Source organism: Lynx rufus, unplaced genomic scaffold (assembly GCF_022079265.1).
Source record: "Lynx rufus isolate CCGP_SWC_20201006 ecotype Redwood Valley unplaced genomic scaffold, mLynRuf1.p SCAF_9, whole genome shotgun sequence".
NCBI lineage: Eukaryota > Metazoa > Chordata > Mammalia > Carnivora > Felidae > Lynx > Lynx rufus.
Window position 1 is genome coordinate 99,428,804 of NW_025814897.1, and position 26,068 is coordinate 99,454,871.

The window sequence follows — 26,068 nt, forward strand, 5'->3', positions numbered from 1 at the left end:
GTTTCTTGGGTGTTGAATTTGATAAGTTCTTTATAGATTTTGGATACTAACCCTTTATCTGATATGTCGTTTGCAAATATCTTCTCCCATTCCGTTGGTTGCCTTTTAGTTTTGCTGATTGTTTCCTTCGCTGTGCAGAAGCTTTTTATTTTGATGAGGTCCCAATAGTTCATTTTTGCTTTTGTTTCCCTTGTTTCCGGGGACGTGTTGAGTAAGAAGTTGCTACGTCCGAGGTCAAAGAGGTTTTTGCCTGTTTTCTCGTCTAGAATTTTGATGGCTTCCTGTCTTATGTTTCATTCATTTTGAGTTTATTTTTGTGTATGGTGTAAGAAAGTGGGACCAGAAGATATTAATGTAAATACAGATGTGGATATCATCCATTAAATGTTTACTATGTGCTATGTACTGTTCCAAACATTTAACATGACTGTTTTGTTTAATCCTTACTTGCAGGCCTGAAAGGCCAATACATGAACTGGCCCCAGGTATTTCTCTAACCTCATGTCTTATTCCTTTCTCTCTCATGCTGTTGGCTCCAGCTACACTGGCTTCTATGCTGTTCCTTTTACCCAGTAGACATGCACCCAGTGGCTGTTTCCTCTGCTTGGAATGTTCTTCCCTTCGATGTCCACCTAGATTACTTCCTAACCTCCTCCAAATCTTTGTCTAGGTGTTACCTTCTCCATGAAACCTACCTAGTCTACTCTCTATAAAAATTGAAGGGGCACCTGGCTGCCTTAAGTCAATAGAGCATATGACTTTTGATCTTGAGGTCGTGAGTTCAGGCCCCACGTTGAATGTAAAGATTGTTAAAAAAAAAAAAAAAAAGACAAGAAAAAAAAGAAAACTGGGATAAAATTGTACCACCACTGCCATGTCACACTCCCTATTTGAACAGCTCTATTCTGTTTTTTCCATTATAGGTATCACTAACTTACCATGTAGTTTACTTGTCTGTTGTATTTATCACTTAATATCTGTCTTCATGAGGTAGGCTTCATGAGGGCAAGGAGCTTATCTGTTTGTTCCCTAATGTATCCTAAGCACCTGAAAAACAATATCTGGCACACAGTAGACGCTCTGTAATTCCTGGTGAATGAATGAACTTCGTCCCTTCAAAAACCCTGTGAGATAGGTGTAAATTTTTTAAAATTTATTTCTATTTTTTTATTTTATAGAGAAAGAGCCAGTGGGGAAGAGGGGCAGAGGGAGAGAGAGAGAATCTCAAGCAGGCTTCACACTCAGTGCAGAGCCCAACACAGGGCTCGATCCCACAACTCTGGGATGATGACCTGAGCCAAAATCAAGAGTCAGACACTCACCCGACTGAGTCATTTTAAAGATGATGGAATTGGAGCTCAAAGAATCGAAATAACTAACTTGCCCCAGATAATTCAGCTAGGAAGTAGCAGAGCTGGGAATGACTAACTCCGAAGAATTTACTTTCAAGTTAGGTCAATAGTTCTCCAACTTTAAGAGTCACTGGGGCTATTTGTTTAAGTGCACATTTGCAGACCTTGACCGTGAGAATTCTGATTCTGATTCTGATTCTGTAGGCCTGGGATACAGATGATCCATGAGTCATAATTGGGGAAACATTGGGATATACTCCATTTCGTTTAACGTTTGGAATCTACATAGGGAAGCATAAAGATAAAATCTGTTGAACATTTTCGGAGTGCCCCTAGGTACCAGTCCCTGAGACATAGAAAAGCAAGTAAGATGAAGTCCTTACTCTCAAGACTCAGTGTGTTGGCGATGATGATACAGACACATTTATCATAATTAGACCATTGATAAATCACAGAGTGCTTTAAAGCACATGCTTTGGATTCAGGCAAACCTGAATGGTTCAAAGCCTGAACATGCTACCACCACTAGTCATATAACTGGGTAAGTGACCTAACCTCCCAGTGTCTGCAAGTAAATGAGAACAGTATTTACCCAATAGGACTGTTAGGCAGACTTAAATGAGATAAAGGGCGTACAGCACTCAGGAAGGTAGCTTAAAAACACATAACCAACACCAGGAGGCAGTTTATAGTGTACAAGAAATGATAAATAAATGGCTTAGAGACAGTAAATATAGAAAAACTCAGGGAAGTTTTCCAGTTTTACAGCCTACTGTTTTACAATTAGAGTTTGGGTACCAATTTTTTGTTGTAGTTTTTAATATAATTTATATCAAAATCTTTTCAAAATATATTTAAATATATATATAACACCCTTCCCTGCATTACTTTTTTTTTTTAATTTTTTTATTTTAAAGAGAGACCGAAGGAGAGAGAGCATGCCCACCAGCCGGGGAGAGGGGCAGAAGGAGAGAGACAGAATCCCAAGCAGGATGGAACCAAGCAGGCTCTATGCTCAGCACAGAGCCAAACACAGGGCTCAATCCCATGACCCTGGGATCATGACCTGAGCCGAAATCAAGAGTCAGATGCTCAGCCGACTGAGCCAACGCAGGCACTCCTACCCTTCCCTGCATTCTTAAATATAATTTATCTTAGCATCTAAGTTTCATCTTTACAAACATAAATTATTTTACTATGCTGGAAAACATCATTGCCTTCAAGAGTTTGTTGAAGCGTACCCTAAATACATCCAGATTGCATTTTAAATATTTTTTCCTGCTTCTGTGTTCCTATCAGTGCTGTTAATGCCTGATTTCTCACTGCTGATCTTGCACCTGCCTTTTATAGTTCCTTTTCCTCTCTCGGTTTACTGTGTCTGGTCAGCATTGAGCTTAGAAAATAGACAGCCCAGTGCATTAAAACTGAGTCTGATCAGAGCTTACCTCAGAGGCCTGTCAGTTAACCACATAAGCTTTAATGTGTGAACCTGTGACATCTGTTTTGCCTACTTAGAGACTTACTGGCATTTAGATATTTGAGATTGCCTATTAGTTAAGTTTTAAATATGTTAGGTATTATCATGCAGGCTACAGACACCTGGAGAAACCATTTTCATTGTTCTCAGCGTTGGAAGTTCGTCCATTCTGTGGCCCCACAACTTCAAAGAGCTTAGGGAATCATAGGATCATACATCCGGCCGTTTTGCTCTCAAGTAGACAACTGATGGTTATCTCCATCTTACAGAAGAAGAAACTGAGGCCTAAAGAGTAAGTGGCTTGCTCTGATGCGGTAGTCCAGCAGAGCCAACGCGGGATTCTGAGTCTCCTGAGACTTCCTTCTGCTCAGCCACACTGTCCCCAGGAAACAGAGAATCACCTTGGGCTATGGAAAGGAAGGAAAACCATTTATAAATATCACTAAAAATCAGAAAAACGGGGCGCCTGGGTGACTAGGTCACTTAAGTGTCTGACTTTGGCTCAGGTCATGATCTCATGGTTCGCGAGTTCGAGCCCCACATCAGGCTCTCTGCTGTCAGTGCAGAGCCCGCTTTGGATCCTCTGTTCCTCTCTCTGCCCCTGCTCATGCACATGCACACATACACACATGCACACACACACATTCTCTCTCTCTCAAAAATAAACATTATCTTTAAAGTCAGAAAAATGAAATCTTGTTAGTATTGTAACAAATCAGTTTTAGCCTTGACTTTGATAAGTGTTTTTCCTCCCACCCCATCCTCATTTGAAGGGATGTATAACCTGACTGTGCCCCCCCCCCATAAGCCTGGACTGTGAGCACATACAAAGAAGGACCAAGGGCATTATAAAATCCATAAGCATATAAAGTATTATAAAATATGATGATCAGCTTTGCACCCTCTTTTCATTGTAGACAAAACAAGGTGATTTTGAGGGGGAACATAGAGCCACTGAGAATGGGGACATGGAAATCTATTTCTTTTTTTTTAAATAAATTTATTGGGGCACCTGGGTGGCTCAGTTGGTTGGGCGACTGACTTTGGCTCGGGTCATGATCTCACGGTTTGTGAGTTCGAGCCCCATGTCGGGCTCTGTGCTGACAACTCGGAGCCTGGAGCCTGCTTCAGATTCTGTGTCTCCCCCTCTCTCTGCCCCTCCCCTGCTCACGCTCTGTGTCTCTCTGTCTCTCAGTAATAAATAAACATTAAAAAAAATTTTTTTAGGGGCGCCTGGGTGGCGCAGTCGGTTAAGCGTCCGACTTCAGCCAGGTCACGATCTCGCGGTCCGTGAGTTCGAGCCCCGCGTCAGGCTCTGGGCTGATGGCTCAGAGCCTGGAGCCTGTTTCCGATTCTGTGTCTCCCTCTCTCTCTGCCCCTCCCCCGTTCATGCTCTGTCTCTCTCTGTCCCAAAAATAAATAAACGTTGAAAAAAAAAATTTTTAAATAAAAAAATAAATTAAAAAAAATTTTTTTAAATAAATTAAAATAAAATAAAATAAATTTATTTATTTATTTGTAATCTCTACACCCAATGCGGGGCTTGAACTCACAACCCTGAGATCAAGAGTTGCATGCTGTTCTGACTGAGCCAGCCAGGTGGCCCCTAGAAATTGATTTTTGAAGGAAGGTGCCAAGTTGACCATTTCTGTAGGTGGCTTCCTTCCTTCTTTCCTTCCTTCCTACTTTTTCTTCCTTCCATCCATCCTTCCTTTCTTCCTTCCTTTCTTCCTTCCTTCCTTCCTTCCTTCCTTCCTTCCTTCCACTATTCTATTGAGATATAATTTTCATGCTGTAAATCTAGGTGACTATTTATTCTTCCCATTGTAAGAAAACACAAAGCATAATCCCCAAATGCAGAGTTGACCACCACTATTAACACTTTGGTATATTCCATTCTTTTTCCTATGCAAATTTATTTCCTTTTGTTTTCTTTGAAATCAAAGATGGAATCATACTGTACACAGCGATTTCTATTTTGCTCTTTCTTCTTAGCGTAATGAGGTTACCTAAGTTTGTGTATTTTCATTTGAAACTCATTTAGTCATATGAATTAAACCTTTATTGTAAATTCTTCTTGAGAGAAATTCTGCATCTGTGGTTGAAAACTCAAGTGCCTGCAAAAACCAGACAGGTAATGTAAGGAGCACAGGTGTCATTCAGTGAACAGCAATGGGGGCCATGGCTGACTTACAAGGATAGCCTCCGCCTCAGCCCCAGCTGATTGATTGTCCAGGAGTGATGGTCCGAGACTTCAGGGCCTCTGATTTTTTTAGAAAAGACATATCTGGAATCTAGATTGTATTGCAGGGAATGTCTTGACTTTTCTAATGTTTCATCCCCAAATTAAAAAAAAATAAGTTCAAGCCAAACAAAACCTGTCTGCCAGCCATTTCTGTCTTAGGCGGTGAATGTGAAGAGCTTCATAAGTAGTAGCTCACTTAATTATCCCAGCAGTCCTGCTCCTTTAACAGTTATTGAGAACCAACACTGAATGAAGGAGGCAAAATCTCTGATTTCTTGGAACTTACATTCTAGGAGGGAAACAAGTAATATGGTTGAAGAATATATAGTAGATCATACAACAATAAGTTCTTTGGAGAAAAACTAAGCAGGAAGTAGGGGGAGCATTGCGGTTTTAAATACCATGGCCAGGGGTGGCCTTACTGTATAATGACATTTGAAAAGAGACCTGAAGGAGGAAAGAGCTATGTAGAGATCTGGGGGGAGAGGGGAGAGCAGATACAAAAGCCTGAGACAACAACATGCTTGACGTATTCCAGAACTACAAAGCCATTGTGGCTGGAATGGTCTGAGCAAGGAATGAGTAGAAGGAGATGCAGTTAGAGCAATAGCAGGGGCCCCCATCGTGTAGAGTCTAAGAAAGAAGACGTATAATCCAATTTTATAGATGGGAAAACTGAAGCTTAAAGAATTTTGCCCATGCCCCATAACTAGGAAGTAACAGAGGCGTCTTGAACCCAAGACCGTCTTAATTCCAAATCTCATGTTCTTAGCTACTACGTGTGCCACACTAGAATGAAGCAATGTGGATTGTGTAACATTCCCACCCTTCTAGCAAGTTCCATGCTACCTGCATCCAAATCATGTCCTACCTGTTCTTTGTGCTCCTGCCTCAATCAGAGAGAATTACAGTGAAAGAATCCTAGAATCTTAGACCCAAATACGACGCTGAGGATTACTGAGACAAGAAGTTTGCACTTTTCTTTTTTATAATTCTGAATGCTCATGCTTTTTTTTTTTAAGACTCTTTGATGTCTTCCTGGTGCTTATACTTTTGTTTTCTTAATTTTTCAAGTGGGTTATATACATGGAGGTGACAAAATGCAAAAGCTCAAAAGGGTGTGCAATCTTACGTACTTTAAAGTAGATTTAACTTCATCTAATCCACCCTGATCATTTAGACATGAGGCATGACAGAAGAGGAAACTGAGACAGAAAGAGCTGGTGTCTGATTGAAGGCCACCCATCAATGAGGAAACCAGGTACCTTGTCCAAACCCCAGTGAGTAAGATCAGACTTTGTTTTTTAGAATACTGGTGCATGAAAGAAATTGGGTGGGTTCATCCTTTGATGCCACTGGGATATTTTTCATCTTTTTTCCTTTCTTTTTGTACGCTTGCCAGGCCCACTGAAAGATAAGGATCAGGGTCCAGAAAGCCTAACCATTGTGTCATTTCCCAGGACGCAGAGCCACTATCATTTGGTTCACATTTTTATTAAAATAAGATGAGTGATTCACTCACATTACAGGCAAAGAATCTTTTAACAGGAAAACCATACTTTGAAAAACAAAGTCGATGGCTTTAAGGAACAGTAACTGCTAATGTCAATTTCCTTTCCCATCCCATTTCCAGTCCCAAAAAAAGTCAACCACTCTTCTGTCTCTAGCCGCCTCTTTCTCTTACCCACACATATACATATAATTATAGATAGGGTACATTATATATGCCCACAAAAGACAGAAAGCAGCAGGAAAGACAAAGGTGGATTCATCTGAAAAGATGTATGTGTTTATCTATATCCACCCTTCTTTCTGGTTCTTGCTGTTTTTGTTTCTTAAGTCTATTTTTTTAGTTGATGGGTAGCCATAAATCCGTCATCATTGGTGGAAGTTAGTAGATTCTGACAAGAGAACAGGCTGTGGTCTTTATAAATACGCCTACATGCTGGCAACGGTCTTCCTCTACTCACACAATCATCGAGAACCGGGGACTTAGATTGTTTTCTTATTTTTAGTCTGTCTCGGTTCAGATCACTCTTAGTGAGTAACTCTGTTAGCCACTGCTTCTTTTTATGTTTATTTAGAAGAAAAGGAAAATGCATTTTAAGCAAATCAAATGCATAATCTGTTCCACTTCCTATTTATTCTATGGCTACTTTGGACAGTGGAAAGCCCAGAGAAATACTTCTGTTGGTTTTTGTTTTCTGTGGCTTGCTTTCTCAGACAAGCCATCAGTTTTGCTGATCGCTTTTTTGAAATTCCATCCCAGGGGCACCTGGCTGGCTCAGTCAGCAGAGCATGTGACTCTGGATCTCAGGGTTGTGAGTTCACGCCCCGAGTTGGGCATAGAGATTACCTAAAAAAAATTTTTTTTAGTAAATAACAAATAATAATAATAAAATCCCATCCCAACTGTCAGCCTGATTTTAAATTGGAAAGGAAAAAGGTAGTTGGAAGTAATTTTTGTGTGTACATTAAATATACTTTGCTAATCGATGTTTAGTCCTATTCAAATTGCAGATCCGGGCCTATAATGGCTTAAAATGTTTATTATTTTTGTTGTTCCTTCTCTGTTTTCTTATAGAGATTAACAGCAGTCTCCTAAATTAGAAAGGGTCTGTCAGTTTGTTTTAGGGGCAGCAAGGAAGCAGGGAGCCAGGTAGACCACATCTGACCCTGGAGCCAGTCTAGGAGAAGGAGGATAGGAAGAGATGAGCTAGCTGGTAGCAGTTTTAAATATTAACGGTAATAATAACAATAGCAGCAGTTGCAGCTAACATTTACTGCCCTCTCATTATGGAATCCACTATGCCAGGTGTTTTTCATCCCTGGAAGAAATAAAAGTGGGCTGAAGTCCCAGGAACCATATAGCAAGAGAGAAAGGACATCATAAGGAACTGGCCTGTGTAGTGAGTGGAGAGAGGCCCTGACCTGGAAAGAGAAGGCTTGATTAGATTGTGGCTCTACCATTTACTTGGTACTTTTTGTCCCTTACTGAGGTTCATTTTCCTGGTTCATAAAAACGGGAATAATACTGTTTTCCTCTCCCCGCCTGTCAAGGTTCTTATGGGGATCAAAAGTGATCATGCGTATGAAAATGGTTTGCATGATTATACAGTCTGTCTATAAATATGACTCATCAGTACTTTCACTAGTGAGATGATAGAGGATTGGCAGGGTACTGACTCTCAAGGAAAGTGGTGTGCACCTGCCTTGGGGCAGGAAGTCTGTTCTTCTCTCATCAATAAGAACAAAGGCAAGATAAAATAATCATGAGATAAGGAATAAGATTGTTTTAGCCACCCACTGGCTTGAGCTTGAACTTGGATGAATTGTGCCTTTTGTTATGCAGGTGCCATCCCACCTGTGTGCCTCAAAAGCCGTAACAAGAGCAGGTACTGTTTATTGAATACTTACCCTGGGCCGTATACTAGCACTTTAAATTTACCATCTCTTTTATTTTTTTAATTTTTGTTTATTTATTTGCATACGGTTGACACACAATGTGACCTTAGTTTCAGAGTTTCAGGAGTACGGGCGTAGTGACTCAACATCTGTATACGTTATGTTCTGTTCAGTAGCTACCAATCTCTCTCTTTTTTAAATCATCTATTCCAGGGGTGCCTGGGTGGTGCAGCCGGTTAAGCGTCCGACTTCAGCTCAGGTCATGACCTTGCAGTCTGTGGGTTTGAGCCCCACATCGGGCTCTGTGCTGACAGCTCAGAGCCTGGAGCCTGCTTCAGATTCTGTGTCTCCCTCTCTCTGCTCCTCCCCTGCTCGCACTCTCTCTCTTTCTCAAAAATAAACATTAAAAAAATTTTTTTTAACCATCTGTTTTAATCCTCTCAAAGACTCTCCTGATTAGGAACAGTTTTGTTCATACTGTTAGTATCATTAGTATTAGTATTAATACTCACTCTCATTTCTAAGTGGCTTGCTCAGTGTCAACACGGCTAGTTAGCCAAAGAACCAGGACTTGGACCCTGGTTGGCCGATCCAGGAGGCTGCACTAGGTAAGCAGGCGTAAGACCCACTTAGGGGTTAGAGCCAGGGCTTTTCAAGCCATCCTCAGTAGAGCCCTAGAATTTTAAAGCAATGCCTCGAGCCTTCTCTCCCAGCCACTTCATTCCTCACACCTCTAGACTAGGTGAGGGCTACTGAGGAGAAAGTCGAGTAAGAAAGGCTTTGCTTTTATCTGTTATACATTGAGGTTCCTTATAAGATTTCCATTGAAAAAAAAGTATATCTGTTTAAAAATTTTTTTCAACCTTCACGTACCACATCTTTCTCATTTAGAGGTGACAAAATGGAGGCCCAGAAGAGTTGTGCCCAGAATAATGTGGTTAGTTCTTTGCAGAACTCAGGCTGAGTTCTCTTGTCTATATTATAACCTGCCTCTGGGAGAACAGACCTTTCCTTCCTCCAGAACAACATGAAAACCCTCATTCTGGTTATAAAAACCCATGTGAGGAAGTGTAAAATACACCTCTTTTTCAAAGATTGAGTGACGTTTTCCAGATAGACCACCACTGAGAGGGCAGGATGTTTCCTCTCACCTCCAGTTACCATGAGGGGGGCCTGAAGTTCTGTCTCCACCTTAGCTCTTATGCCTGTTTAACCATTTCTGCCCAGTTAAGAGCAGGTTTGGGTCACAGGAGTTTGAGACAGCACTTGCTTCTTCCTGGATAAGAATTACACCTTGGCTCTGAAGTCTCTGTGTCAAAGAGCACTTCCTATCACCCTATTTCCAAACAAAAGCATGAAGTACCAATACCTGAGGGTGCCCGGGTGGCTCAGTCAGTTAAGTAGCCGACCTCAGCTCAGGTCATGATCTCACGGTCTGTGAGTTGGAGCTCCACATCAGAATCTGTGCTGACAGCTCAGAGCCTGGAGCCCGCTTCAGATTATGTGTCTCCCTCTCTCTGCCCCTCCCCCACTTGCTCGCGCGCTCTCTCTTTCAAAAATAAATAAACATTTAAAAAAAGTAGCAACACCTGGTAGAGCTGGACATTGGTCTCTGAATTAAAATGTGAATGGGTGGGGGCGTGTGGATGGCTCAGTCAGGTCAGTTAAGCGTCCGACTCTTGAAAAGCATCTGACTCTTGATTTCGCTCAGGTCATGATCTCACGGTTCGAAGAGACCTAGCCCCTTGTCAGGCTCTGCACTGGCAGCATGGAGCCTGCTTGGGATTCTCTCCCTCCTCTCTTTCTGTCCCTTCCCCCACTCACTCTCTCTCTCCCTCAAAATAAATAAATACACATTGTTTTTTAAATGTGAATGGGTGCAGATGCTAAGCTTGAAATAACTTGATAAGCTGCTGGGCCCTCTAAGAACTTATGATGCCAAGATCCTTCTCCACATTTTGGTGTCCAAAGCTGCCTCCCAAAGCTCAATTTATTGAGCTTCCTCAATAAGTTGTCAGGAGACTGTGCTCGTGCCAGAATAGCTGGCCCTGTTGCTACGGGACAGAGGCTTTCTTGTCTTCTGGCGCTGGTGCCTCCTTCCACAACGCCATAGGGTTGCCCGTCCTGGGCATTGCAACCTGCTGTGGTTCGTGTCATCAAAGCTGTCTAAGACAGTGTCCTCCCCCAGAACCAAGCTTTGCCTTGGTCCTCGAACTCCCAACAGCCCCATCATGATGGACAGAAAAGATGCTCTAACATGGTATGTGGGATTCTTGTCATGTCAGACCGGGCCTCTGGTTCGGTGCCACTGTGGGAGCTAGGGATGGCCGTGGGTAGCCTAAATACCGGGCCAGATTGCCATGATGTGCCATACACAATCCCTGCAGATTTTCAGACGCTGATTAGAAATGTTCATATTTCTTTAAATCTTTGGTTAATATAAACAATTCCGGGGGGTTTCTTTTGTTCATTCTAAAAATTGCCATGCAATTGTTACCATGTCTGATTTAATACTTTGCCTAGATTGCATATACTGGTCAAACAGAAATAATCATTTGATGTTGGGCTCAGTCATAATGAAGGAAAGAAAGAGAGGGAGTCTGGCTTTCAGCCCTGGTTTAAATACACTGAACATGCTCTGGGGAATAATGAGCTCGCAAAGGATGGTGTTAATAATGGCCCAACTACTTTACCCCACAGGTGTCAGTGGAAGCCAGTGCTTCTCATTCCTTTTGTGAAATCATTTCCTTTTCAGTGAACTAATTATGATTTCCCTCCATTTATAATATAAAACAACAGTGCTCTCAAAAGGGATAAAATTTAGGAACACAGCCTGCTCTCCTTCTGGGGTTTGCTTGACAGGAACATAGCTCTAGGATGTCAGCAATCTGCCTGTGACTTGTGGGACTACATGCTACGTGGAGAGTGAAGCTGTCAGATGTCTTGCCTCCTTCCTCTTCTCTCCTCCCTGCTCTCCTTCCCTCCCATCCCCCTCCTTGCAGAGTAGTATTTACTCAGCTGCAGACTGGTACCAAAGCCTCAGTGCGCTGGGGGTTAGGAAGGGGCGGTGTGGTCATGCCCCAAACTATCCATGTCCTTCCGAGCATCTCTTGGCAGAGCAGGCTGGCTGAGGGTGAGTGTCATTTAGAATGAGCATCCACAAGCCCTGCAGAACAGAACATAAAAACAATTGCAACTGAAAATTGGAGAGTCCACTCATGGGCTGTGGTGTTCTCTGGCCTCTGTGGCCTCCTATGGAGATTATGCAGCCAACCAACTAGAGGTTGTCCAGTCCACTGGGATTCCCCAGTGCTTGGTAACATTTCATTATCTCTAGCTCTGGTCCTAGCACTAGCTCACCCAGCCATCAACATTTGTAGGCAGTCACAGAAACAAATCCAGACTAAAGCCCATTTCATCCCCCATCCTTTTGGTGCTAAAAATGCTTGATTTGGGCTTTCTCCGAGTGAGGGACAAAGATATGGCGCTAGTTGCTTCTGTCTGGCACTCCTCCACTGGTCTCCTTTATTTTCTTTTTTAATGTTTATTTTTGAGAGAGAGAGAGAGAGCACAAGCAGGGGAGGGGCAGAGAGAGAGAGGGAGACACAGAATCCAAAGCACACTCCAAGCTCTGAGCTGTCAGCACAGAGCCCGACATGGGTCTGGAACCCACACACTGTGAGATCATGACCTGAGCCAAAGTCAGGACACTTAACCGACTGAGTCACCCAGGCGCCCTCCACTGGTCTCCTTGAATGACACCACTCTGACCCTGGAAAAGGCACCATTTCCCAGGAAGAGCAAAGGCATCTGAGTCTACAACCGCACCACCGCAGTTCTTCCTGAGCAAATGTGTGGGCACACAGGGTGGTCTTGGAGGAGGATGTAGAGATGACTAAGCTGCCCCCACAGAGCTTCCGAAACAGGAATTTCCACAGCAAGAAGGCAGACCAGATGTAGAAAAGACAAGAGGAGACCTTCATCCTTCTTTTCCAAGAAAGAAGGAGGTAAGAACAAGTTAGTCCTTGATTATTGGGCATCAGCAATTTCTGATTAGACTAATTTTCTTATTCAAAATAACCTCACCTGTCACCCTCTGAGATTAGAGTAGAGATAACCAACAAAAGACTATTCTAAACCAGGGGCTGGTTATCTTGAAAAATACAGTATTCCTGCTAGAGTTGTAACAGTGGTCAAGTGAATTATTATGAAGTAAACCTTAGGTTTCCTCTGGCTTTCATGGTAAATTGGTGATATAGTCCTATGAAAACAAATATCCAAGCTGACTGGATTTAACATTGATAAGAAGGTGCTAGGAGTCAACAAGCACGTGGAGTGTAGTCCCCCTGCCAGGACGTATTGTGTTCACTGAGAGTTGTGGTACCTACTGAACAGGACGTTTTCCATTTTCAGCACTTTACAGCTCCAACATCTCCTCGTGGCCCCTTAAATTTGTATATATGCCTCCTGTGCCTGGGGAGTCCCCATCTCGGTAGTTCACCCAGTGACTAGAAATCTGTCCGTCTGAATTTTCCTCTGGGTCTCTATGTAATGCGTGTTTTTATTCATTCATTCCTTCCATAAATATTTACTGCTGTGTGCCAGGCATTGTGCTAAGGGCTTTAAGTCTAAAGATTCCTTAATTTCAGGACTTCAAGTTTTAATCAGTTAATAACTATAAAATAATCCTACCACTTATTGGGCACTTCGAAAATTTCTCAGAAAAGTGCCTTATATTTAAATTGCCTCATTTGGTTTTTACAACAATCGCACTAGGTAGGTACTGTGGTCATTCACGTTTCTAAGAAGAGGAAACCAAGGTTCAGAGAAGTTGTGCAACTTGTCCAGATCACACTAGAGGTTAAGTAGTGGAGCCAGGCTTTGAAGCAAAGTCGTCTGATTACTACGTCTGGGCTCTCCACTAATACAACTGCCCTGCCCAGTTTAATGTGGCCCACCTGCAGGGTATCTGTATGTTTAACTTCAATAGAAAGCCTGTCAGTCACCTGATGTGAACAATCCTACCATCAGAAGTCAAGTCCTCCATAAACCAGCTGGATCTCACCTGCTGGTGAGAACTAGAAGGACCTTTGGAGCTAGACGGGCTTACCTGCGAATCACCGTTCTCCCTCCTCTAAGTTGTTCTGTTTCCTTGAGAAGGTAATCAACCTTTAAAGAAACCCTAGTTTTTTTTATTTCTAAAATAATAATAGCAAATAGTAACAGAGCACTTTTGATGAGCCATTTTTCTAAGCCCTTTACATTAACTCACAACAACTGTATGATGGTGCTGTCATTATCCTCATGTTATAGAAGGGGAAACTGAGGCACAGAGAGCTTAATGGTCAAGTAATTTGAAATCAGTGGCAAAGCTGGGATTTTGACCCAGGCAGGATAACTCTGAAGTCTATGCTATGAGCCACGGTGCTACGCTGTGTTGCCTCTGGAGAGAAGAGAACCAAGGATGTAAAAGCCTCTGGTCCAGAGCTGGGCACACGGTCAGTGGGACTATTACAATGCTGAGAATAAGAATGTTTAACAGCTCTGACCACCCACAAAAAGAGAAGCACCAAATTGTGGAGAATGTTTTAATGTTGATCTTATACCAGACCCTTCTTGTGCCTTCGCCTTTAATCTTTCAGGACCTGCTGGCTGATGCTTTCCTAGTTGGGGGTGTGGGGTTCCTTTAGAGAAGGCGTCTGTCTGTCCGTACACACCACTTACCTTCCCTGCACCTGCCAGGGCAAAGAGCGGCTGGCAGGTGGCCGGGGATGAGAAATGGGGGCGAGGCCAGGAGCACAGGTGCACCCATCCCCCGCCCTCCCGTGGCCTGTGGCCCAGCACAGGCTGTGCTGCTGGAGCTGCAAGTCTTTCCTGTTGACAGTAATTAGACCTTTCAGACTAAATTTCTTACATGAAAAAAATCCCAAATCACTTGAATTGTCTCCTTGATCCAGTTCACCTGGAGCTATTTAGTTCCCGCAGTTTGTTTGGAGGGAAAAACAAGCTCTTAAGCCTTCACACATTACGGTTGATAAGATCAAGGTGCTGAAAGTGTTAGTTGGGTAAACGCTAGAGCCAGACTGCCTGTGTCTGAATTCCAGGTCTACCTCTTACGCGTGCGTGATCTGAGTTTTTGTGTCTGTGAAATGGGGGTAACCATAGTGAAGATTAAATGAGACGACATAGGACAAGCCCTTGCAAGAACAGTGCCTGGCCCATAGTAAGTGCTCAATAAATGTTGGCTGTTAATATTATCATTAAGCCCACCCAGCCTTCAGACCCCCATCTTTCCCTCCCAGCCTCGGGTTTTATTCTGGGAAGCCATGTTCCCTTCCTGTCCCCCCCAGGCTCTGGACCCTTCTTTTATCACTTACCAAATGACAGTCAACCCTTAAACAACATGGGTTTGAACTGCACAGATCCCTTTGTACATGTTTTGTTTTTTCCAGTACAATACTATACATGTATTTTCTCTTCTTTATGTTTTTCTTAATATCATTTTCTTTTCTCTAGCTTACTTTATTATAAGAATATAACATATAAATACATATAACACACAAAATATAAGTTAATTGACTGTGTTATCAGTACAGCTTCTAGTCAACAGTGGGCTATTAGAAGTTAAGTTGTTGAGGAGTCAAAAGTTATACATGGATTTTTGACTGTGCAGGGGGTTGGTGCCCCTAACCCCACATTGTTCAAGGGTCAACTATACTTCACCTCTCTAAGCCTCCTTGTCCTTGGCTGTGAAGTGGGACTGGGAATAATGGAGTCTACTTCATAAGGTTGTTGCGAAGGTGAAGTGAGCTAATTCAAGGCTCAGTGACTATTTAGTCTCGTTACTGTTGTTCCTGAGGCACAAAGCGTTGCCTGAAAAGGCCTTTGAGATCTTGGAGAGCTCTTAGAGGGCCCAAAGTAGGCATTTAGGGTTAGCTAGTGCCTGAGTGTAAGTCTCGGGAGCTAAGAAGACTGCTGGCTTCTTCATCGCTGTAACACTGTGCCTGGAACTGAGGAGGCCCATAGTAATACGAAATGAAGGAATACTGCAAAGAGTATTTAAAAACATGTTTGGCTCAGGCAACCTGACAGAGAATTTCAAGGCAGACCACCCCTAGGTGTTTAAGCACTTAAACTCAGCAAGAAACACCTTCCTCTTCTCGCCTGTCTTTGCCCCCAGCATTTAAAAACAAAACTAAAATATCCCCCACTGTTTGGTGTTACTATGTTGTAGACATTCTGCTAAGTACTTTATAGACATCCTCTCTTTTAATCTTGACTTCAACCCTGAAAGGTAAGTGTCATCATTCCCATTTTATAGATGAGAAACTGAGATTTAGAGAGATTGAGCAATTTGCCCGCAGTTGCGTAACTGGTAAATTGCAGAGCTAAGGGTTGAACCCTAGCCTGAGAGACAGGAAGTGGCCAGCTCCTATTTGCTCATTGGTGTTCTGATTTTGGAACAAGCGTGACCACTTGCCATTCTCCCAAATACCCACTACTCAACTGAGGAGTATCTCCGAGCAGCAAATGCCTCTCTCTCAAAATATCCAGCCACTACATTAGTAGAAGTAGAACTGCTGTCTTCCACAATGAAGGTGGCAAAAGTTCTCTATTTGCCTAGATTTTCATTCATCTCTTTATCTTCCTCATTTTCCATTTGGGAAAGTCAAGTTCCAGAAGTGGTGAACAAGCTGTATTCTGTTATTCTGATGTATTTAGTATTTCCAAGAGCTGTTGTTGCATTAGAGAAATACAAAATGATTTTTGTAAATCATCCTTCTATCTTTGGAAGCAACTATTTGAAGTACATGAGTTAGAATGTCATCAAGAACCTAAAGAGAGCTGAGGGTCTGGAAACCAGGAGGCTGAGATTGATACCCAACCTTGTCTTTCTTGACTCAGTGTGGGAGTTACACAGTCCTCTAGGCTTCCCGTATTCCTTCACTGATTTATCTTCCCAAGGATATCTTGTGGGTAACTTTGGGGGACAAATGTGAATTTCCGTGAAACACTTTGACCCCCTAAGAATGATCAGATACATCCACCAATTAGCCGAGGAAAGCAATGATGATTCAAAGATAGCATTTTCTTTTATAGACGTGTTTGTGCTTCGCTGACATTGCATTTTTTTACAAATTGAAGGTTTGTGGCAATCCTGCATTGTGCAAGTCCATCAGCACCATTTTTCCAATAGCATTTGCTCACTTTGTGTCTCTGTGTCATGTTTTGGTAATTCTCACAATATTTCAAACCTTTTCATTATTGTGGTCATCTGTGATCAGTGATTACAACTTGCTGAAAACTCAGATGATGGTTAGCATTTTTTAGCAATAAAGTATTTTTAAACTAAGGCATGTACTTTTTTTTAGATATAATGCTATTGCACACTTAATAGATTGCAGCTTAGCGTAACCATTACTTTTACATGCACTGGAAAACCAAAAAATTCATTTGATTCACTTTGTTGGGATGTTTGCTTTATTGCGGTGTTCTGAACCAAACCCACAGTATCTCCAAGGTATGCGTGTATTTACTTCCTTCCAGAAGTCACTCCTCTTTACACAGGGAGTTCTGGAGTGAGAATAATGTGGGAATCCATTATATTCAATAGCTTTTCTCCCCTTTCTTCACCTTTCCTGCCCCTTACCTTAAAGCTGTAAGACCGTGAGTGGCTATTACACCATCCTTTGATGAGCAAAACCTCCTACCAGGCTGTGCCCGAGGTCAAGCGAATGAGGAGAGGAAAGTGCACACCCCACTGTGGCCAAGACGCAGGCCACAAAAGCCATCTTGATCCTTTGACCTACACTGGCACTGAGCCTGTTGCTTTGGTGACCCTGACTTTGGCAGTGTGGTTAGTTTAACTCTCTGCCCCCACCTTGAATTGAGCTTTGATGAAAAAGTAGTAGGAACCCAGGCCTATCCCTGGAGATTTGGGGTTTTTATCTTGGAAAAGCATCAACCAAACTAGCAGGGCAGGAGATCTGGATGCCTGTGGCTTGGGCTAACTTGGGTCCAAAGAAACCAAGTGCCTATGATCATCATCTTCATTCCCCAAATGTGGCCATGCCCTCTGGATTCCCTTGTCTCACTCATTCTCCCAGTTAGGATGGCTTCCAGGTTGCCTGCTGTTGCTTTACCATTAGCTTGTTCTTCCATATTTGAAATGCTTTGGTATACAGAATACTTGCGGATTGCCTGGCTGTTCTAAAATCTTTTGGCTTTGGTACATGTAATAACAAAACAACCTTTACACATCAGTGTATTTCCTCTCCCTTGGGAGCCGAGAGACCTCCCTGAGATTTGCATCTCTGGGTTTGCTGCTGGGCTGCAGAGCCTCATCCTAGCTCATCTCTCCCAGGGCACTGCTTCTGTATATCAGGAATCATCTGGTTGCCTTGATTGTATATCTTGAACCTTTGTCTTGGTTTCCTGTAATAGAATGGCCAGATTTTTGTGCAGGCATCCAAAAGAAGCCAGGCTGTGCAATACTGGATGACAGAGTAATAAGGTCTGTGGGTTGCTGTGATGTATTCTTCTCCATATATTGAAAGCCTGAGTTTGCCTTAGTAGTGCTTCCAGATATCCGTGGATGGTCTTTGGGCATGTTGTGGTGAATGCTACCATGCCAGAGAATTTCAGCAGATTTAACCAGCTTTGAAATGACTCGTTCTTGTAGATTTTCATACACAAGGAAAACCAGACTAAGAATGTGGATCAAGGTGTCCCTCTTGTTCCCTTCTCACCCGACCATTTTTCAAACCAGGGAAGCTCCGTTAGCCAAAATGTTGTAGCTGGGTACCTTCCACCCGGGAAAAACTTTGTAGAAACATTGATCTTAGAATCTCACTACCAGAGGTTAGTAGCTAGCACTAACTCACCTTTACAAGAGCAGCTCTACCGAGGCTAGGTCTGAAACCCATGAAATGGCCAAACAAAGAGCAATGACTTCACACGCAGAGACCTAATGTGTTCCTCTCCATTTCAACTTCAGATTTGCTGACCATGAGAGAATATCACTGTTTGCTGCAACTGCTGTGCCCGGATTTCCCCCTGGAGCTCACTCAGAAAGCAGCCAGGTATGTGCCCTGGGCTCTAGAAGCTAACTCAGCCCTCTGCGGGCCAGGACTTCTTAGAGAAACCTGAAATGTATACAAACAAACAAGCAAACCATTAGGAAAAATACAAAACCATTAGGGAGAAACTGGCATTTGGAGAGGGGTCTGTTTGAGATTTGCCCCAAAACATAATGCTCACTTTCTGCCTTTCCCAAGGGAAGCCAAATGATCCTTTGTGGTTTCTGTGGGGGGCCTTAGGGTCTGCAGACAGAGCTGGGGGGTGGTGAGATGAAGACACACACACACACACACACACACACACACACAAGTCTCTAGAGGATATTCTGAGAAACCAAGGGGCAAGAGTTGGCAGTGACCAGTGAATGAAGGCATAGATTGAGGTTGGAGACTGGAAAGGTATGGAGGTGATAAAGCCCAATTAAGAGAAGGATAAATGATATTATTTATGCTGAAAGAAGATTTTCAAGATTAGTCCAGAACCAGGAAGACTTGGCAGAAATAGTTTGAACCCCCTTATTTCTGCGTTTGATTTCATGGTCATTCCCATTTTAACCAAATGAGGTAGTTGGACTGTGCCTCAGTTAACTTTTACTTGACACGAAATTTGACCTAAGGTGGCAAATGGAAGAATTTAAAAAATTGTGTTGTCTGAAATTGCCAGAAAAGAGGATTTTTAGGAAAATACTCTGCATTGTACTACACATGATAGATACATGTCATTGTACATCTGTCCCAAAAGTACACATGAAGGGTAATGTAAAGTATGAACTCTGGGTGATCATGTTGTGTCAGTGTAGCTTCATCAGTTGTAACAAAGGTTCCACTCCAGTGCAGTGCAGGTGTTGATATGGAGGAAGCTATGCAAGAGTTGGGGGATGGGGGGTATGTGGTAAATCTCTGCACCTCCCCCTCCATTTTGCTGTGAACCTAAAACTGCTCTAAAAAGTAAAGTCTTGTTTTTCTTTTTTAACTTTTTAATGTTTATTTTTTAGAGAGACAGAGGGCGGGGCGGGGAGGGCAGAGAGAGAGGGAGACGCAGAACCCGAAGCAGGTTCCAGGCTCTGAGCTATCAGCACAGAGCCTGACACGGGGCTCAAACTCATGAACCGTGAGATCATGACCTGAGCCAAAGTTGGACACCCAACTGACTGAGCCACCCAGGCACCCCAAAAGTAAAGTCTTTTTTTTGGTTAATGTTTATTTATTTTTGAGACAGAGAGAGACAGAGCATGAACGAGGGAGGATCAGAGAGAGAGGGAGACACAGAATCTGAAGCAGGCTCCAGGCTCTGAGCTGTCAGCACAGAGCCCGATGCGGGGCTTGAACTCACAGACTGTGAGATCATGACCTGAGCCGAAGTCGGCCGCTTAACCGACTGAGCCACCCAGGCGCCCCAAAAGTAAAGTCTTAATAATATTTTTTAATGTCCATCTTACCTCAAGCATAGTGTATGCATTTACCTTCATTATTTCATTTAAATTCATTTACCTTAATTACCTCACTTAATCCTTATAAAAACTGTTACCTTCCTATTTTACTCAAGAGGAAACTGATATGCCTCAATTAAAAAAAAAAAAAAAGAGGAAATTAAGGCTCAAAGAGGTCAAGTATGTGGCCTGAATTTACTGATAGCTTGTAAGTAGCAGAGGCATGACCTGAACCCAGGGCTGCCTGAATCCACAGACTTTGCCCTTAACCTCCTCACCCTCCTGCCTGCTCATCTTGTGAAGTCATTTCTGCGTGGTGGTTTGACCCACTGACACCACAGCTGCACTGGCTACGCTGCACCAAGAACCATCTGAGTCCTTCTGAGGTGAGCCAACCATCCCCTCCGCTGCCAGCGACAGACTCCAGCCTCACACCGGGGCGGGCTGTTCTGCAGTTCACAGCTCACACTCTGATTTTGCTGGTCATGTGCAAAACTTGTTTAGTGGTCACGCAACCAAAACCTTCTTCCCTGCGTTGTCCAGTGGATACTTACCTTTTCCAGTGGCACTTGGCCCCTGGTAAAAGCAGCAATTCGGGTTTTATCATTTTAGCTGATCTGCTATCCAAAGGAGATTTAGATTTTTTTTTTCCATAGTTGACACTAAAATGTGGGAGATTATCTCTTGTAATTTAAGAGCAGCCAGCTGGAGTTACCTTCAGATTTCCAATGATAGTGCCCCTTGAGGTCAGATTATTTTAAGGAAGATTCAGCCCCGAATTTGGGGGAAAAAAAAACTCTTAAAGACTGTACTATGATTTCTACATAGCTGAATAATAAAAATCAGCTGTGATCTCTAACTAAAATCTTCCCAGAGAAAAGGAACCGTAAGTGTAAGTAAGCTCCAAGTAAGTGTAAGCTCCATGAGGGCAGGCAGGATCTATACCAGTCTTATTTGCTGCTGGATCCCTGTTGCCCAGACCAGTACCTAGATACGTGCTACACACTCCATTAAGTGTCTCCCGATTGAATGAACATATGAATGACATCGCTTGTCAGGCATTTTACGTAGTTCAAATAGTCCATGATTCTCAGTAACTCGAAGAACAAACATCAGCCACTGTATCCTATATTCATTTGTTCATTCATTCATTTATATATTCATTAAAAATTTTTAACAGCTTGGGGTTTCTGGTCCAACTCTTGATCTCAGCTCAGGTCTTAATCTCAGGGTCATGAGTACAAGCCCCACATTGGGCTCTGCATTGGGCTCTGTGCTGGACATGAAGCCTACTTAAAACAAAATTCAATGGGCTTTTATTATAGTCACAGAATATATTCGTATCCATCAGCACAATCAAGTTTAGAATATTTTAATTGCCCCCAAAAGAAATCCTGCAGTCCTTAGCCACTACTCCCCAATCCTTCCCTCCTCCCCAGCCCTGGGCAACCACTAATCTACTTTCTGTCTCTATAAATTTGCCTATTCTAGACATTTAAAATGAGTGGAATCATATAGTATGTGGTCCTTTGTGACTAGCTTCTTACACTTGGCATAGTGTTTTCACGGTTCACCCATGTTGTAGCAGTACTTCATTCCATCAGGTATTTCTTGAATGCCAGGAGCGATTATGTACACTGGGGATACAGTGATGAATAGATGCTGTTCTTCCCCTCAAGGAGCTTAACATTAGGTGTAGAAGAGGACCCCTTTGGGCCACAGTCACTGTCTGCCACCACTCTGTGACATCTCACCTTGGTTTCTGTCACTCCAGAACAGTTACTGTTCTCCTTTCCTGAAAGGTTGGTGGCAAGTTAATGAGGGTGACCTTCTGTAGGATTTTCAACCCCTAGCAGCCTCAGCTTTGCACTTGCCCCACCCAACTTCCAGACCCTTCCAAACAATTTGATATGTGTAAGCACTCAAGATTAGAAGTAACACCAAGTGGGGCGCCTGGGTGGCTCAGTCGGTTAAGCGTCCAACTTCAGCTCAGGTCATGATCTAACAGTCTGTGAGTTTGAGCTCCGCATCAGGCTCTGTGCTGATAGCTCAGAGCCTGGAGCCTGCTTCAGATTCTGTGTCTCCCGCTCTCTCTGCCCATCCCCTGCTCACGCTCTGTCTCTCTCTGTCTCAAAAAAAAAAAATTAAAAAAAAAAAAAAAAGAAATAACACCAAGAATGAACTATTCTGACCTCATCAAGATAAAAAGCTTCTGTACAGCGAAAGAAACAATCAGCAAAACTAAAAGGCAACAGTGGAATGGGAGAAGATATTTGCAAATGACATATCAGATGAGTTAGTATCCAAAATCTATAAAGAACTTATCAAACTCAACACCCAAAAAATAAATAATCCAGTGAAGAAATGGGCAAAAGACATGAATAGACACTCTTCCAAAGAAGACATCCAGATGGCTGACAGACACATGAAAAGATGCTCAACAGCACTCATCATCAGGGAAATACAAATCAAAACCACAGTGAGATACCACCTCACACCTGTCAGAATGGCACACATTAACAACTCAGGCAACAACAGGTGTTGGTGGGGATGCAGAGAAGAGGAACCCTTTTGCACTGCTGGTGGGAATGCAAACTGGTGCAGCCACTCTGGAAAACAGTATGGAGGTTCCTCAAAAAATGAAAAATAGAACTATCCTACAACCCACCAATTGCACTACTAGGTATTTATCCAAAGAATACAGGTGTGCTGTTTCGAAGAGACACATGCACCCCAATGTTTATAGCAGCACTATCGACAATAGCCAAAGTATGGAAAGAGTCTGAATGTCCATCAATGGATGAATGGATAAAGAAGATGTGGTATATATAGACAATGGAGTATTACTTGGCAATCAAAAAGAATGAAATCTTGCCATTTGCAACTACGTGGATGGAACTAGAGGGTATTATGCTAAGCAAAATTAGAGAAAGATAAATATCACTTCATTCATATGTGGAATTTAAGATACAAAACAGATGAACATAAGGGAAGGGAAGCAAAAATAATATAAAAAAGAGGGAGGGGGACAAAACATAAGAGACTCTTAAATACAGAGAACAAACTGAAGGTTGCTGGAGGGGTTGTGGTGGGGGGCTAAATGGGTAAGGGGCATTAAGGAAGACACTTATTGGGATGAGCACTGGGTGTTAAACATAGAGGATGAATCACTGGGATCTACTCCTGAAATCATTATTGCACTATATGCTAACTAACTTGGATGTAAATTTAAAAATTTTTTAAATAAAAAAAGAAAAGAAGTAACACAGTCATCTAAAATGCTCGGATTCTTACAATTATTGATACCTACAGACTTCAGCAGTGGTATCCCCCTCGCTGTGGCTGGAAGCAAAGCTTATCCCCGCCAGGAAGCCTGCTGTTTGATAGTCCATGCTGGTAGCAGTGTGAGGGGATTATGGGAATGCAGGTAGAAACAACAGAAGGGCCTAGGACAATCCTCAGGATGCTGGCTGTGAAATTAGAGGTGAGGGTCACCTGGGTGGCTCAGTTGTTTAAGCGTCTGACTTTGGCTCAGGTCATGATCTCACGCTTGGTGAGTTCCAGCCCAGTATAGGGCTCTGTGCTGACAGCTCAGAGGCCGGAACCTGCTTCCTGCTTCCGATTCTGTGTCTCCCTCTCTCTGCCCACCCACCCCTGCTCACACACACACTCTCTCTCTCTCTCTCTTTCTCTTTCCCTCTCTCTCTCAAAAATAAACATTTAAAAATAAATAAAAATAAAAAATAAAATAAAATAAAAAGAAGTTAGAGGTGAATTCAGAACCAGGGGAAGTTAGTTTGCTCCCTGTGTATTAGGCTTTGTGTCAACCCCGCCTCCCCAATGCCATTCTTTGCTCACTCCACTCCAGCTGGCGTGTGGGTACAAAACTTGTCTATATCCCAGAAAGCGCTCTCTGATGGCTTAAGCTATTCTTACTTTGTCCCAAAGATCGAGATCCCAACTTCCTCACACAAGGCCAGGCTTCTGATCAAAATCGCAAATGGAGGTGGTTAGGCCTCCAAAGCAGTTACTGTCGCTAGAAGAGGCATCGCACTCTCCCATGTCATGGCTGGGCTTACTTTTCTCAGGGCCCTGAGGTCTGGGGACAGGCCACAGAAGGAGGCTCCAGGCTGCGATGATGTGTGCACGGAAGAATGTAATCCACACGCAGCTGCACAGCAGAGCCTGTTCGGGGGCATGGCGTCTCCACGTGTGCCTGACTCATGGACGGCAAGCAGGCCCTGGGGCAGCAGGTGTGAGCCAGAGGCACAGGAAAGATGGCAAATGGGCTGCAAGACAGGCCTAGCCCCAGACGCCCTCCACCTCGCACATTCCTGTAGCAGTGGGGGGGTCATCAGAGGTTTTATCCTTAAATGATCACCACAGCATCTGTCTCCCTCCTCCTTGGACCGGGAGGCTTTCCTGAAGGTGAGAAGCACCTTGCCGTGTCTGGCAATTCGAGCCAGACTTCTTGAGTTCAAATCCTGGTTTCACAGTCCACCAGCTTGTGCCCTTGGGAAAGTTGGGTTTTTTTGTTTGTTTGTTTGTTTGTTTTTTGAGCCTCATTCTCCTCATTTATCAAATGGAAATAATAATAGTTGTAATAATTGAAGAAGTACATAATGTGCTTAAAACAATGCCTGGCACAGAGTAAAGTTTCAGTGTTAGAAGTAGTAGTCTTAACCCTGACCTATAAGAGCACAAGCATCATAGCATTGGTAAGACCTGGATGTACGTGCCACTGGGGCCCCATTAACTGGATGACCTTGGGGATTTCTCATAACTTCTCTAAGCCTTGTGTCCATATCTGTAAAATGGGGAATAATACTAACTCACTCCGAGGACAGTGTAATTTTCAACAACTAGGAAAGATATATATTTTATTTTATTTTATTTTATTTTATTTTATTTTATTTTATTTTATTTTATTTATTTTTTTAAATATATGAAATTTATTGTCAAATTGGTTTCAAAAAAATACATATTTTATGAATATATGCATATTAGCACATTGTAGACATTCAATAAGTAATAGTTTCTTGCCGTTAAAATAATGTTGGCATTATTATTATTACCAGATTTTTAAAAATAAACAAGAAGAAGGGCGCCTGGGTGGCTCAGTCAGTTAAGCATCCGACTTCAGCTCAGGTCATGATCTCACGGTTTGTGACTTTGAGCCCTGAATCGGGCTCTGTGCCGAGGCTCGGAGCCTGGAGCCTGCTTCTGATTCTGTGTCTCCCTCTCTCTCTGCCCCCTGCCCCCCGTTCATGCTCTGTCACTCTCTCAAAAATAAATAAACATTAAAAAAATTTTAAAAAATAAAATAAACAAGAAGTTTCTCAGCCCCCAAAGGCAGTTATTTCTGGCCTTTTTTCACTTCAGAACACTCAAAATAATATACACATAACAAAAAGTCAGTAAAGATGACTTTGCCCGTGATCAGCCTGCAGGCTCTGGCCTCCTCCCTGCTGGGCCAAGAGGACCCTCACACCTGTAACCCGTTCAGGGTGCAAGTTGACACAGGGTCACCTGCAGGGCTTATTAAACCACAGATGGCAGACTCCATCCCCAGAGTTCAGGGGATCTGAGGTGGGGCTCCAAAACTCATATTTCCAAACACTTGCCAGGTGATGCTAATGGTCATCCACTTTGAGGAGTATTGATTTAGTGCATTGCAAGTGAGTCTCATTCTGGCATTTTAGAATCGATCCCATCAAATGGATTTACATTTCAATCTCTCTCTTGTCATTTTAAAACACAATTTACCTCACGTCTCCCTCCCTGAAGGCCAGATTTCTAGTGAGTAATAATATGTGCTAGACAGAGACAATGCCTGGAAAACACACAGACTCCTAAGGAATCTAGTTCAGACCTAGTAACTCATCCCAATTTAAGAGGTTCACTTTTCAGCTGGTCCCTGTGTCACAAAGGCAGGACTCAGGTGCTGGAGCCAGACAGCCCTGGATTCAAATCCCAAATTCTTCCACTTACTGGCTTATGACAGTGAGCAGTCTCTCTAAGCCTCAGTTTCTTCATCTGTAAAATGGAAATAATTATAACACCTGCCTCATAAAATTGAT

The 26,068-nt window shown here is 42.9% G+C and overlaps 1 protein-coding gene across 3 annotated transcripts in view; it reads left to right on the forward strand.

Moving 5' to 3' along the window:
- Positions 1 to 26,068, forward strand: part of CSTPP1 (centriolar satellite-associated tubulin polyglutamylase complex regulator 1) — a 197,779-nt gene that overhangs the window by 155,036 nt on the left and 16,675 nt on the right. For all 3 annotated transcript variants that reach the window (XM_047070633.1, XM_047070636.1, XM_047070635.1), the window contains exon 4: positions 18,477 to 18,561. In XM_047070633.1, coding sequence (XP_046926589.1) covers positions 18,477 to 18,561 — 85 coding nt within the window. The remainder of the gene's footprint in view (positions 1 to 18,476; positions 18,562 to 26,068) is intronic.